At 47.1% G+C, this 15110-nt stretch overlaps 2 protein-coding genes across 2 annotated transcripts in view; both read right to left on the minus strand.

The window, feature by feature from the left end:
- The window catches only part of LOC306810656 (ATP-binding cassette sub-family A member 10-like), a 28121-nt gene extending 21657 nt beyond the window's left edge, over positions 1 to 6464 (minus strand). The window contains exons 1-8 of the mRNA XM_079323481.1: positions 5954 to 6464; positions 3775 to 3884; positions 3215 to 3425; positions 2282 to 2440; positions 1953 to 2053; positions 1510 to 1736; positions 913 to 1051; positions 409 to 594 (exon numbers count right to left, since the gene is read on the minus strand). Of these exons, the coding sequence (XP_079179607.1) occupies positions 409 to 594; positions 913 to 1051; positions 1510 to 1736; positions 1953 to 2053; positions 2282 to 2440; positions 3215 to 3425; positions 3775 to 3876 (1125 nt within the window). The 5' untranslated portion in view covers positions 3877 to 3884; positions 5954 to 6464. The remainder of the gene's footprint in view (positions 1 to 408; positions 595 to 912; positions 1052 to 1509; positions 1737 to 1952; positions 2054 to 2281; positions 2441 to 3214; positions 3426 to 3774; positions 3885 to 5953) is intronic.
- A 1756-nt stretch (positions 6465 to 8220) lies between these two features.
- LOC306810655 (ATP-binding cassette sub-family A member 10-like) overlaps positions 8221 to 15110 on the minus strand; it is a 28197-nt gene continuing 21307 nt past the window's right edge. The window contains exons 30-39 of the mRNA XM_079323480.1: positions 14622 to 14736; positions 14304 to 14395; positions 12464 to 12627; positions 11882 to 11957; positions 11299 to 11393; positions 10608 to 10727; positions 9048 to 9188; positions 8783 to 8862; positions 8635 to 8690; positions 8221 to 8510 (exon numbers count right to left, since the gene is read on the minus strand). Coding sequence (XP_079179606.1) covers positions 8421 to 8510; positions 8635 to 8690; positions 8783 to 8862; positions 9048 to 9188; positions 10608 to 10727; positions 11299 to 11393; positions 11882 to 11957; positions 12464 to 12627; positions 14304 to 14395; positions 14622 to 14736 — 1029 coding nt within the window. The 3' untranslated portion in view covers positions 8221 to 8420. The remainder of the gene's footprint in view (positions 8511 to 8634; positions 8691 to 8782; positions 8863 to 9047; positions 9189 to 10607; positions 10728 to 11298; positions 11394 to 11881; positions 11958 to 12463; positions 12628 to 14303; positions 14396 to 14621; positions 14737 to 15110) is intronic.

Here is a 15110-nt window from a genome sequence, read left to right on the forward strand (position 1 = left end):
GAGACTGATCATGCCAAAAAGCAATAAACCTTCTTTTTTAGTTCTCCTGTCTCTCATACAAATTGTCCCAAGAGTGAATTAACAAAGTCAATTCTTTTTTCTGCTGGTGCAGAAATCACCTCTTCCATGCAGATTTTTAAAATGTATCTCAAGAAATCAAATATTCAATTACCAGAGCTAGAAAGAGCTGTGGAGATGTGACTAATGGGAAAATGGGAAACTGGGAAAATGGGAAACTGGAGAAATGGAATGGGGGTGTTGGAGCCCAGCACAGCCCAGCTCGCTTGGGGGTTTCAAACAGGCTGTGGAGAGGAAGGAAAAACATCTGGATGCTTCACAGCTGGATTTCTGAGCTAAGGGCAGGAATGTCTGTGCTTTTCTCTGGCAGCAGGGGTGGAGCCCCCTTACCTTGGCAATGCCAGTGTTGAATGCAAAAGGACACAGCAGACCCAGAAACCACTTCAGTGGCTCAGGGACCTCTTCTATCAGCACTGCAAGGCTCAGGAAGCCAAAGATGAAGATGATGAGGAAGGCCATGGAGCTGACAAGCTTGGCAGTCTTTAGGAGGGAGCTGAGCATGAAAACCAGGTGGATCTGTAAGAACAGAGCTTGCTTTCAACCACTGGAGTAACAAATATCCTTAACAGCAGCACTTCCATTTGCCAGGCACCAGGAGTAGTAAAATCCACTAAAGCCCTTCTCAGTGGGTTGATCTGAGTTTCAAACTGAGCAAATCAGAGCCCGCCAGCCCTTCAGGCTGCAAATCAAATCCCTGCTGCTGACCTGGAAAAACCACTCAGATGTTTCAGCCAGGACCACAAAGGTCCTGAGCACTGCAAAAGGCTCTGGAGCAATGCTGAAGACAGTAACAAATCGTGTGGGGAGGAAATGTGGCTGTAAAGGCTGACTTACACAGGCCAGGCCATAGAGGAAGAGGAGGAGTGAGACTGCAGGGAAGCTGCTGGTGTAGAAGGGCTCCTTGAGCAGCACAGCTGTCAGCAGGCAGGAGAAGAGCAGCACGTACAGAGAGTACAGCAAACTCCAGGACAGCCTGGGGAGGGAAAGCTGCCATCAGCCTTGGGGGTAATTAACAGCTCTGCTGACAGAGATGTGTTTGAATTGAAGTGTTGGATTATTTCCTGTCGCTGTGATTTCTCTTTGATGTCCTCAGAGTAGACAGGTGATCCAGGGAGCAGAGGGCATCTCTGCCATGCTCAACCCTCTGGCTGAGGAACTGCACAAAAACAGTGATCAGCTGCATTAACTAATATTTGATAAAATTTTCAAGCAATGCAAGTGTTTTGGTTTTTTTTGTTTTTTTTTTTTTTTTTTTCATTGACTGACTGAAATGTCTGCACAATGGTGTTTCCTTTCTTTACCAGGAATCCACCTCACAGCTTCGAGTGCTGGAGAAAAGTTATGAACCCATTTAAATCATTAACTGGCTTCTCAAGTGCCCAGGAACAGGCTGATTTTTGGCAAACGTGTTCCATTTTATAAAGAGCTCACCAAAATGCAATGTCCTGCAGCCCCATGGTCTTCATCAATACTTTGAGCTGCTTCTTTTCTCGTGTGACATTCCTTGATAAGAAATACATGAAGGGTAAGAAACACATCACAATGACAACCATGAAGTAACTGTACTCCAGGCTGATGGAGTAGAGGATGCTCTGGGACTTCATCCTGACACCAGCAATGGATTTCATTTCTTCCCAAACAGAATGATTTGTCACCATCTAAAGGAATACAAGGTCAACAGATCAGTGTTTTGCTTATTCTCTGCAGTGAGATGCATTTGTACAAGGAATATTCTGCTTCATCCTCCCTGGATGAACTTTTAATCAGCTTTATTTTCTGACAAACCCATCCCTTGCTATTCCCACTGCAGAGTTTGCCTTTCCTATATAATATTTAAAATAAAATGCCTCCATGGGTTCCTAAATTGGACTTACCTCTATAATGGCAGCATCAATGCTGGACTGCAGGGACAGGAATCCTTTGTACCAGTACCTTGGGCTGTCACAGTACTTTGAGGAGAAGTTATGGCAGCTGTCTGCAAGGCAAAGGGCATTCCACTAATGAAAAGTAATTAATTTTCACTATTAATGGAATGACAAGAACACACTGGCACTTTGGGAAACTCTTCAACTGTTGGACAGTGACAAGAAAAAAATCCCCCAAAACACCCAAACCCACAATTTATTGCATCACTTAACAAATAAGGAATAATCCCACCCTGTCCACACCAGGCAACCAGCCTGAAATTCCCATTTTGTATTACCTACATCTCCAACGACTTCATTGGGAATAGCCATGTAGAAGGAAGGAAACCTGAGGCGGTAGGAGAAGTTGTCCTTAAATACAACTCCTATCATTTCCTCGTTTGAAATCCAGGCTTCCTTCATGGCTTTCTCATCCTCCACTTCCTCTAGATTTATACCTGTGGAGTGTCAGAAAAATATTGCCATGAGGTTTTGTGGGTCTGGAAATGTGTCCACAGGCACTGAGGGAATGTTCTGCTTTCTTAGCACTGCAATTCCTCCTTTTCCAGCTCTAAATACTTCAGACTTTACCTGCTGAGAAGAAATGCATAAAGAATGGTTTTTAATGTGTTTTAAAAATATTAGCTAAGGCAGAGCTTTTCAGTTCAGAAGGGCACACTGGCCTCACAGGTAGTTTAAATCCTAGAGAAGAAATATTTGTGGAAATGGAGGATTTAGGATAAATTTTCTCTCCTGATTAACTGTTGCCGTGAGAAAGATTATGGAGCGTCGTAAAAAACAGCAACAAGACACTCTCTTGCTTGGTGTAAGAAAGAGCAAAAAAGAGCAAAAAAGAGCAAGAAAGAGCAAGTTATTGAAGGAAGCCATTGCCTTAAATAAGGCAGTTTGTGCAAAAAAAATACAGACAAATCATTGTCAGAGAAAGAGACAACTCTCCTCCCTGGCTTTCTCAGGGATCTTGCAGGTGTTCACCTCTGTTGTGATTCTTTCTCTTGTGTTTACAGTAAAGAAGGAGTTTCTAGCCTGGGAAAAATCCTGGCTAGAGCTAAGAAAGTTTCATGGCCTGAGAAAATTACTTAGAACTTGAGAAAAAGGCCTGGCAGATTTTGCCCAGGCCCCCAGCAGTGTCCACAATTAACGATGTCCGAGAACCGCTACAACACAGCGGGTTAAATAACGATAAAATTCAGTGTTTCAAAAGCAAAACCCACCCTTCATGAGAGAGCTGGAGGCCACCCTGCTCATGATGTGCCTGGTGGTGGCCGTGGCGGGGGTGAAGGTGACGGTGGCCCCGGTGGCATTGAAGGCAGGGTCATCCAGGTGGCCCAGGTGGGTGAAGGGCACCTCGGCATAGCGGCTCTGGTGCATGAGAAAGGCCACCATGAACACCAGGGGCAGGAAGAGCAGGGACAGGATCCACTCCTGCAGCGGGGAGAGCAGAGGGAATGTCAGGGCCAGCAGAAAAAAGTGTTTTTTGAGGGGTTAAAAGAATTAAAATGTCAATAAGAGGAACTCGGCACGCCCGTTTCTTAGGTGTGGATGGAAGGACTCTCTGCATTCTGCTCCTCTCTCCCCTATTGTCACAAACCAGACATAAATATCACCATTTAAATAAAATGCAAGTCTCCAAGGGTTCATTACTAGCCAGGCTTCTCAAAAGTACTTTAAGTTCTATTTTACCCAAAGAATTTGGTGTCTAGGGGCAAGGCAGGGATTGGCCACTCTCAGTAGTTTGCTACTGTTTTGGTTTTATTTTAAATTTTTTTCTTACCTGAAAGCTCTGCATCTTCATCCTCCACTTGATCAGGACATTTTTCCACAAGAGAATTTTAGTTTGCTGGAATACACTTATATTCCTCTGGACTGTCTTCATCTTTGAACCTAGAGAAAATTTCTTTTTGAAAATTGCTTTCAAATGCAACAAAAAACCAGCAGCAACTGGTTTTATTTGCACAGTCCTTGCAGATGTGCAGTGAAACTTTTTCTCCTTTACAGCAAGAATGAGCTGAAGAAATTCAGATGTTGTGTGTTGAACACAACCACCCCCGCGTGCAGGGTCCAAGAGACCTCATCACCCTCAACACACCCCAACCCTCCCAGCTCAGCAGCAAACACTGAGAAAAATCAGAATTTCAGGCTTCCATGCTGCAGCACGGGGAGTTTGGGAGGAGTTATTGATGAAATAAAAAAAGGACTATCACATTACATGACCTAATCTCCTTGGGTGGGCTCCATATCCAAGAAACAACAACAATATAGTCAATTAAAAATCTCTGAAATCCTTCTACATGTAATTTTAATGTGCTGTAGGCTCAACTCCAAGAAGTGTTGAGCAACTCCTGGCTGTGGTGTGAGCTGAGCTCTTGTGGAAAACAGCATCTGCTGAAGGAAACTCAGAGCCACGAGAGAACAAATTCTTGGAAGTGCGTGGGAGAGATGTCACTGGCAGGTTATTAATGAAAAATGAGAGAAAATGGAGTGGCCACGAGCAGGCACTGATGTGTTACTCCAGCAGCCAGGGCAGAACCCTCAAAGTGACAGGGTCAGAGCAAAATAAGGATTATTTTGCCTGGGTAATGCTGGTGGTGGGAAGGAAGTAAAGCATAAATCTGCCTGTCAGATTTTTGCAGATGAGATATTAACCATCCATAAATAATAATAATAATAATGTGCTTAATAAAATGCTTATTAACCATCCATAAAATAACCAGGAGGATCTTTATGAGCAAAAAGATTCAGTATTTCTGTGTAAAAGAGCTCTGCTCACATGGCCAAACTGCTCTGCTGTCACATCTGCAGCTAAACTCTGCTTTTAAACAAAATCTGGATCTTCTCTCAGTGATTCTCAGGTAGAACAATCAGAGCTGTTCCAGACTTTTAATCTTTTTGCAGCTTTTTAATCCCTTCACGCCTTGCTGTCATAGGGAAGGAAGATGTTGTCCTGTTCCCCTGGGGACAATGCCTCGTGGTGCTGACAGGCAGGACAGAATTTATCCTCCTCCAGATATTTCTATTCAGCCCTCAGGGGTTGAATCTGGATGTGATGAGGGAGCAGGCACTGGAATGCTGGAAAAGCAGCTGCAATAAATGCTGCTGCCCACTGCAAACACCTGCCCTGGCTGTTGCCATCACCTCCAAACAGATTTTTTTTCCTCACTGATGATCTCGCTAAACCCAGGTGTCTAAAAATTTGAATTTAGCCTGTGTAATAACCTCTAAACTTCCTTGAATAAACTGTGGATTTAAACTTGCTGTTATCTGGTTCCCTTTTCACCCCACAGAGGTGAGGATTAGGATGTTGTGTGCCACCTCTGCCACGGGGTTAGTGTCACAGCTAAAGCCAGGCTGTTCTGAGAGTCCCCTGGAGTAACCTGGGCAGGCTGGCACCCCCAGGAGATCCTGGCTGGGGTGGAGGAATGGCTCACATCCCAATGTCCCTCGTGTGTCACCCCCCAGACTGACCAGACTGACCCTGGCCATGCTGCTGCAGAGCTTGGGGAAATGTGCTACAGCTGATTCCTCTGCTCCTGGGGTATTTCAGGTGGGATTTCTTAGAGCATAAGATGGACAGAACTTTTAAATACAAACTTAACTTACACTAGAGGTAGAGAAAGAAATCTGCTCCTTGTATGCCCTGGATCACTTAAAATACTGAGCTGAAGCTATTGCTTCTTTTTAGTGCTGAGAAACACTGGAAATAAACCTCTGCCATGAGCTGAGCTCCATTTTTGTGCTATTTCACCCCAAAACAAGGTTTAAAAGACTCTATTGCCTTTAAACACCCCTAAGCTTGATCACAAGTTTGACTCAACCTATCAGAAAGATGCCCCATGCCCCAAACATTTGTGCCCTCACCCAGTGTTATTAACAGCTTTATGATTTACTGGGGGTTTTCATACCTTCAAAATACCATTTTTTATTTAGGCTTAGGAAGAATGCTTAAGCCTTACCTCAACAGGAAGGTTTGAGAGGAGCCCAGAGCTTGTCCTGGAGGAGCAGAGATGCTGAGCCTTGCTGGGATGGACTGGCTGACTGTCCCGGAGACTCCCAGCTCTCCTTTGTTGTTTTTTTACCCCCTCAGGCATTTCTACAAAAGACATTCCTCACACCATGGGTTCTTTCTTTCCTTGGCTTCCTTCCCCTTTCTGCCTGGCGGAGCTCCAGCTTTATTTGTGTCAGAAAAAGCAAACAGAGCACATCGCTGTTGAGGCGCTGGAGTGTGCTGTCCAAAAAGTTAACTCAGGACATTCTTGAGTCGTGGCCAAGAGAAGGAAAACAAGCCCCACAACAAAGCAGACAAAAATCCATTCTCTGGCAAACTCTGCTGTGTTCCCCAGTGCAGCAAGAGGGGCTGAAGTCAACGGCGATGTCACAGCCCAGGGGAGGACAGAAGGTGACAAACTCTGCCTGTGGCATCAGGCACAGAGCAGGAGCAGCAGAGAACGTTGCTTCTGGATAGCAACAGCTCTTCCAGCTAAAAATCATCTTGGAAACGTTGAAATAAACTTCTCCTAACTCTGCTCTTCTGAAGGGGATGGGTTTGGTTTCATCCCAGGCTGTGGAGCGTGGCTGGGTTTGAACAAAGCTGGATTTGCTTCCTTCTGCTCTGCCTAGCAGGAAAAAAACACCCCTAAGATCTAAATCCCATTCAGATGTTGCAGAGCGAGGCAGACAGCAGAGTCAGGGCACAGGATGAAGTTAAAACCTGTCCCCAGAACATCTCCTGCGTGTCCAAACCTTCTCCTCCCCTCCTTGCAAAAGGAAGGAAAACAACCCTAATGTGGAGAGGTGGCAATGGCAGGTCCCAGCTAGTGAATCTCAGATCTCCTCCCTGCCCAGCTCCTTGGCAGAGCCCTGATGTCAGGAGATCCACATGCAAAGCAGAGCTCCAGGGGCGTGGGTGGCTGCTCTGGGACTTCATCCCTGAGCCACGGCAGCCACCTGCTGGAACCTGCTGGCCCACACCCCTGCCTGCATTGCCAGACACCCAGCCCTGCCTGGGAAAGCACCTGCAGGGTGTCCTGCCAGTGTCCCAGCCCTGCCTGCACCCCCAGCAGCACCCAGGGCAGCTCAGGGCATGGTGAGGGTCCTGCTGTGCCCATCCCAGGGGATGGCACTGCCCCTGGACACGGGTGAGGGTCCTGCTGTGCCCATCCCAGAGGATGGCACTGCCCCTGGACACGGGTGAGGGTCCTGCTGTGCCCATCCCAGAGGATGGCACTGCCCCTGGACACGGGTGAGGGTCCTGCTGTGCCCATCCCAGGGGATGGCACTGCCCCTGGACACGGGTGAGGGTCCTGCTGTGCCCATCCAGGGGATGGCACTGCCCCTGGACACGGGTGAGGGTCCTGCTGTGCCCATCCCAGGGGATGGCACTGCCCCTGGACACGGGTGAGGGTCCTGCTGTGCCCATCCCAGGGGATGGCACTGCCCCTGGACACGGGTGAGGGTCCTGCTGTGCCCATCCCAGGGGATGGCACTGCCCTGGCCCCCCGTGGGTACAGCCCAGCCTTTGCCAGAGAGTGCTGCAGGGCACAAGTGGAAACACCTGAATGCAGGGAGTTTCTGTTTTATTTGTTTTTTGGGTTTTTTTTATCTACTTTTAACTCTAGCCCTGGCAGGTGGCTATCTAAGAGGAGATACTGATCTGCTCAGACAGGGTCAGGCTGCTGGTGCTTGCCCCCAGGTCCCCATCAGCTGCTCCATCCCTCCCAGCCACCCACAGTGGTGGGTGCTGGTGAGGAGAACCCCTCTTTTCTCAATGACCAAAGCCATGCTTCAGCACACCTTATTTTGACTCTAAATAATAACTGGGTTTTATAGGCGATGATATTAGAGCTGCTAGTTTTCATTATATTTACCCAGCCACTGCTCTGTCCCCGGCCCCAGTGGTGGGGATGAGATGGGCCCAGTTTGCCTGAGCTAGAATTCACAGCAAGAGCAGCTTTTCGGGGTAAAATAAAGCCTTTGCCCCTCTCTCCCAGGAGTCAGCCCTTCTCCTGGCCAGGTCCCACCAGCCAGAGGGGTGAGTGTCAGGGCTGAGAAAGGAGCTGCTATCCTCCTGCCATGGATGAGCCAGAGCCTTCCCTGGGTTTGCTCCTGGCACTGTCCAGGCACTGAGTCCCCTTTGCAGCCACAGTCTCACAGCCTTGGGGTCAGGAATTCAAATCTCCACCAGCCAGTTTAAGCAAGGGCACAGACGAGCAGCAGGCATCAATTTGTGAAAGGATAAAGGCTTTATTTATTAAAATAATAACTCTTTGTAAATCTGTAAGGCAGGACACCTGCAGGGCAGTGCATGTTGTGGCTGGGTAGCCGAGTGCTGGGGCTGCAGCTGATCACAGCTCTCAGGGACACTGCTGAAATCCAGCAACACTGCTGAAATACATGGAATATTTCCCACTGTGGCTCCAAAACTCAGGGGTGAAGGCATCTCTGCTCCACAGCCCCGTTGGATGCCACCTCCAGGTCGTGCTCCTCTGCATCCCTGGTGAGCTCCACAAACACCTGCAATGGACAGAGAGAAAACCACCCCATCATTGCTATGGACTGGCTGTATTTGTGCTGGTCACAGGTTATTCCCTCCTTTTCCACAGAGAGCTCCCAAGCTGGAGCTCCTGCATCAGCCTACCTGGTGCAAAGTGTTCAGTGACAAGCTGTATTCCTCAAGCTTGAAATTTCGTTTAGCTGCGGAGGGGTGGAGAAAACATCCTTAAAAACCAAATCCACACAAACGATTTGGAAGGGATTTCCTTATTTAACCAATTGTTTCCTTTTACCTGCTTCTAGCTTGGAGAAAGATCTGGACAGAGGTAGTGCATCTGCCACTGGAATCTTATAAGTGAGCAGAGAAGAAGTCCTGAAAAAGCAATAAAATAATGAATTCTTCATCTTGTGGCTCAGCATTGCAGTTTGGGGAGGGGCTATAGGATAACTGTGCTCCAGGTAAATCACTAAGCAAGGTCAGTAGGAGGAAAAGAGCACCCCAGGGCAAATCCAGGCTGTGGGCAGCCCATGGACCTTTCACATTGGTCACACACTGACCTTTCCTGCCGAGCTGCATGGGGGAAGAGCTTCAGGATTTCTGTGTGGACAGCATCACTTTGCCCCACCTCTGCCATCTTCAGTTCCAGGTGGTAACTCGTGCCAAACTTATTTTTGAGATCCTCAATGGAACCGATGTACCTGCAGAGGGAGGAAAAATGACTCAAACCACCATAACTAGCAAATAAATCAATGGCTTTAGGGAGCTGAGGAGTAGCTGTACATCCTCTTATTCATCAGCTCTTTTAACCGTGCTGCCTCCTCACAAAACTGATGAAATAAGCACAGTGGAAAAAACCACACATGGGAGCACCCAAACCAGTACTTTCCATTAGATGAAGAATAAACCAAACTGTGTTGGGTTGATGTGGCCAGAAATGTGAATTCTGTCACCGTCTGTTGCAGCCAGGTGTGGCAGTGACCCTGATCTCCTGGCACATATTCTCTGCTAATGGGCCATCTTTAAACCAGCTGGGGCAATCATCTTTATCTTTCCCATGACCCACCCTTCATCCAGGAGGTATCACCTGTTAATGGGCCATTGTTACAAACTGGGTGTGGCAGCGATTCTTACCCCTGTGGGAGATATTTCCTGTTAATGGGCCATTGTTTAAAACTGGGTGTGGCAGCGATTCTTACACCTGTGGGAGATATTTCCTGTTAATGGGCCATTGTTTAAAACTGGGTGTGGCACGATTCTTACCCCTGTGGGAGATATCTCCTGTTAATGGGCCATTGATTTAAACTGGGTGTGGCAGTGATTCTTACCCCTGTGGGAGATATCTCCTGTTAATGGGCCATTGTTTTAAACTGGGTGTGGCAGTGATTCTTACCCCTGTGGGAGATATCTCCTGTTAATGGGCCATTGTTTTAAACTGGGTGTGGTAGTGACCCTGATCTCCTGGCACACATTTTCTGCTAATGGGCCATCTTTAAACCAGCTGGGCAATCATATTTATCTTCACACAGCCCATCCTCCCTCCAGGATATATCTCCTGTTCATGGCCATTGAGTCCCAGTGCATGGCTGATAAAATTCCATCATCCCACTGGGAGATGCTCCAGCTAGGGGAGGAGCCAAGCCTTTCCTACCCAGATAAAAACTGAGATTTGGACACCAAGGAACCTTCTTTCCACTGGATTCCAGAGGAAAGGCAGACCTTTCCACATCATCCCTGGACCTTCAGAGGAAACTGCACCTTCTCCAGGAGCACTGCTCCAGCTGAGCCACATCTGCCACTGCAGGAGGATGCAGCCACCATGGAATGGGACTGCTGCCACCACCCTGACTGACTGATGGGTGTCAGCTTGGATTCTGACTCTGGCAGGGCTGGGATTGTTCTGTGTAATACTGCATTTCTATTTTAATTTTCCTAGTAAAGAACTGTTATTCCTAATTCCCATATCTTTGCCTGAGAGCCCCTTAATTTAAAAATTATAATAATAATTTAGAGGGCGAGGGTTTACATTCTCCATTTGAAAGAGAAGCTCCTGCCTTTCTTGGCAGACACCTGTCCTTCAAAGCAAGACACAAACCAAACCCAGGAAGCCCCAGACCCACCGGAGCCGGCCGGACACCAGGATGGCCACGCGGTCGCACATCGCCGCCGTCTCCTCCAGGGACTGCGTGCACAGGACAGCTGCCCTCTCCCTGCTCCTCAGGGAGGCCTGAATCACCTTCCTGCCAACACACGGATCACAGTCACTTCCTGGGAACAGCTACAACCTCCTGCTCTGTGTCTCCCTCCATGGGAACAAGTTTTAAAGCTATTAAAAAGAGGATGACTGTTTAAAGGACTTCAGTTTTCTCATTAAAGATCACCTTGACTCCACTGCTGTGTTGTAATTTCTCAGCATCCTTCCAAATTTTGCACTGATGGTGTAAACTGGTTATGAAGATCTACAGCAAACACTAGTGCTGAATGACTAAAGGGAGACTTCCTACAATTTTTTCTCTTGATCTGAAGAAAACAGAAATTTGCGTTTTTTGTACCAAATGCATGTGTTCAGCTGGTGTCTGCTGTGAATTTCTGGGGTGTATTAATGACCATTATATTACAGGGCTTGCTGCCAGATCAGTGAGGAGCTCAGCAAGATCTTGCCCTCCCCTGGGCATTAGGAAAAAGGGAAAAGACAGATCTATCTACTCTGTCACCAGGGCAGAACCTCAGCCTGCCCAAGAGCTCCTGCAATGGGGAGGGTGAGACCCATCGTGTTAAACCTGTCCCAAATTCCCATTCCCATTTCCTCACCACATGCAGTGCTGCCCTTTGGGGTCCACACTCACAGAGGGCTCATCCCAAAGCATCACTGCTGGCTCTCCCAGGATACTCAGAGCAAAGGTCAGCTGGAATAGGAACAACATGAGGTCAGGGCTCCTTTATTTACCTGCAGAACTGGAGCACCTTAATCCCTGTGAGTTTTTCACAGCTGAAGATCTTGATTCCAAAGTAGAGGAGCCGAGAGTTTAAAAAATCCCACTTCAGGTGCTCTCAGTTAATATTTTAATCTCTCAAAATCAGATTTCCCCAGAACTCCTGAGCCTGCCAAAGATGTGGAAGTGGTTTTCCATCTCATTTACTGGCAGATGTAGGTGGTGGGGCGTGAAGAGGTGATTATAAATCCAATTTGTGGTTAGCACTTATTAAACACAAGGTGCAGGAGAGTGGGAAAAGAGGGTGAGGAGGAGGGAGGAAATCCTGCAATCTGGATTCAAAAGGTATTGATGAAAATGAATGATGCCAGGAACCCACTCAGCTGAAGGTTTCATCTGCACCACATCCAAAAAATAGTGAGCAGGGTTTGGTTAATTAGCAAAGACAATTCCAACAGTACCTTTCTGGCTTCTCCAGCAGACAAACTCCTCACTGGGGTCTTGAAATGCTTCAGGAGATCCAAGGCCCTTCCTATGCTGTGGGGAATGGAAAGAAAAAAGCCCCAATGACCATCCTGGTGTGCAACCTCTGTGCTCAGGGGTGCTGAGGAACCAGACACTGGCAGGGCTTAGTTGATATCAATCACCTCGGGTTACTTGGTGATTCTGCTCCTAACTTGGATGATAAATTGAGGATTTTTTGCAGAAATGCAAAGCAGGAAGTGCAGCTAATGAGAGAAGTGAGCTACTCAAGCAACTGGCTGTGAACTGGGACAAGTTTGATTTCTTTTTTTCTGAATTTTCCCAGGTAAACTTGGGCTACAATATTCATTTGAAAGGGACTATGAACAGTATGAAATAGCAGACTCATCAGGAGAAGCCACCTCTCTTAAGGTGAAGATGTTGTCTCTTAGCCACACAAGCCAGTTTTGCTAACAGAGAATCCCTTCCCCACCCTAAAAAATCACATAGTGACTGGGCTGGAAGCCCCCCAACCTGTGGAGGGAGAGAGAACCAACAGAAGAGACCATTTGGCTTCCTACCAGCTGATGGCATGAGCAGCATCCTCTTCCCCCATGCCTCTGATGGCAGCCAAGGCTTCCAGGTGCTGCAGCACTGTCAGGTGTGGCCAGAGAGGGTCCTGCTGTGGGCACCAGCCCAGGGCACCTGGGCACAGGTGGGCTCCATCCCCACCCCTCAGCAGCACCTGCACACACACAGGTTGTGGGGTGTCTTGGGTTGCAATGTGCATTCTGTCCCCATCTGTTAAACCAGGTGTGGCATTGACCCTGATCTCCTGGCACACATTATCTGCTAATGGGCCATCTTTAAACCAGCTGGGGCAATCATCTTTATCTTTCCCATGACCCACCCTTCAACCAGGAGGTATCACCTGTTAATGGGTCATTGTTAAAAACTGGGTGTGGCAGTGATTCTTACCCCTGTGGGAAATATCTCCTGTTAATGGGCCATTGTTTAAAACTGGGTGGGGCAGTGACCCTGATCTCCTGGCACACATTATCTGCTAATGGGCCATCTTTAAACCAGCTGGGGCAATCATCTTTATCTTTCCACAGCCCATTCTCCCTCCAGGAGATATCTCCTGTTCATGGCCATTGAGTCCCAGTGCATGGCTGATAAAATTCCATCATCCCACTGGGAGATGCTCCAGCCAGGGAAGGAGCCAAGCCTTTCCTACCCAGATAAAAACTGAGATTTGGACACCAAGGAACCTTCTTTCCACTGGATTCCAGAGGAAAGCCAGACCTTTCCACATCATCCCTGGACCTTCAGAGGAAACTGCACCTTCTGCAGGAGCACTGCTCCAGCTGAACCACATCTGCCACTGCAGGAGGATGCAGCACCATGGAATGGGACTGCTGCCACCACCCTGACTGACTGATGGGTGTCGGCTTGGATTCTGACTCTGGCAGGGTTTGTGATTGTTCTGTGTAATATTGCATTTCTATTTTAATTTTCCTAGTAAAGAACTGTTATTCCTAATTCCCGTATCTTTGCCTGAGAGCCCCTTAATTTCAAAATTAGAATAATTTAGAGGGAGGGGGTTTGCATTCTCCATTTCAAAGAGCATCTCCTGCTTTTCTTGGCAGACCCACCTGTCCTTCAAACTAGGACATGGGGTCACACAATCACACATTTGGGATCTTCGAGCTCATCCCATCCCACACCTGCCACAGGCAGGGCCATCTTCCACCAGCCCAGGTTGCCCCAAGCTCTGCCCAACTGGCCAAAACAGGCAGCTGTGTGGTCAGCAGCCACCTGTGAATGGTCACTGTGTGGCTCTATGAGCAGGGTGATCCTGCTCCATCTGCCTTTTCACTTTGGCCAATATTACCAGCATCAGCCTGTCCTTTCCTGCTAATACTTTCTTATTTCCAGCCTCTCATCCCAAATCTGTAAGAGCAATGGTATTTCCTCTCCCCCAGCACATGCCATTAATCACTCTGCACGTAATTAAGTGATGGATTGTTACTGGCCCAACACTGCCCACATTCGTTTTCAATTTCCTGGTTTTGCAAGGCTGTTTATGGAGAGTGTTATTTTTGGGGTTTTTGAGATGTCAACAATTCTTACAGGGCTTGTGACATTTCACAATGGGTTTCTAATGCCAGCTGAAGATTTCCTGTTGCTCAAATTCTTAAATCTGTAACACTAACTTTGATGAACACTAGAATTTATGACTTTGATGAACACTGATGAATTTCTGTTTCTCAGTTCTGTAAATATTCTGGACACATAAATTGTACATAAACATCCATAAATCCCCTGATGGTAGGGAGATGTTGCTGGCTTGCTTTGTCACATCCTTAAGTTTTAAATGCATCAAGATCATCTCTGCAGCTGCTCCAAGGAGCCACCTACCTCCCCAGCAGTCACTGCTACACCTCCAGAAATCATCTTCAGAGTTGTGCTTTTCCCAGCCCCATTGGGTCCCAGCAGACCTAACACTTCTCCTGGAATAAATATGCAACAACTGTTAATAATATTTATTGGTACTTCCCTGTATTCTATGCAATATTTAAAAGTACAGTTGGAGAAAGGGTGGTTTTACCCCCATAAATTAAAACTTTGAATACAATGCCCACAAGAATATTCTAATAAAAATATTGCCTCCAAATGAGACCTTCCCTTTAGATTTTAGTCATTTATGTTATAGGGAGTGCAGCAAAGTACTTGAACCTTTTTTAACACCAAAAGAGAGGTTTTTGACAGCAAGTTTCTTCTTTTTCTTAAAGATGGAAGTGGCTGTCCTGACTTCGTATTCCTTGCGCAAACCATTGACAACAACCAAGTCCTGTGAACAGACAGAGAGGGAAATAAAAATACTCCTCCTACCCCATGAGACAGCTGATCTGTTCTTACCATTAAGCAGGACTTTGAAATAGAGAAAAAATTTAAATTAGAAAGCTATGAAACAGAGGGGGGGAAAAAAAAGAAAATATGCAGAATGGGAATAAAAATAATGGTGCCACGGTGACCGTGTGTGGACACTGCTGAAGGCCCAGGCAAAGTTTGCCAGGCCTTTTCTCAGATTCTGAGTTCCTTTTCTCTTTCTCAGGCTGGGAGGCTTTTTCCCAGGCTGAGACAGTTTCTCAGCTCCAGTCTGAGCCTTTCCCAGGATGGTAACTTTCTGGTAAACAGAAAAGAATTAATAAAGAGAGATTAACG

The sequence above is a fragment of the Erithacus rubecula genome (assembly GCF_903797595.1).
Source record: "Erithacus rubecula genome assembly, chromosome: 20".
In the NCBI taxonomy this organism is placed as follows: domain Eukaryota; kingdom Metazoa; phylum Chordata; class Aves; order Passeriformes; family Muscicapidae; genus Erithacus; species Erithacus rubecula.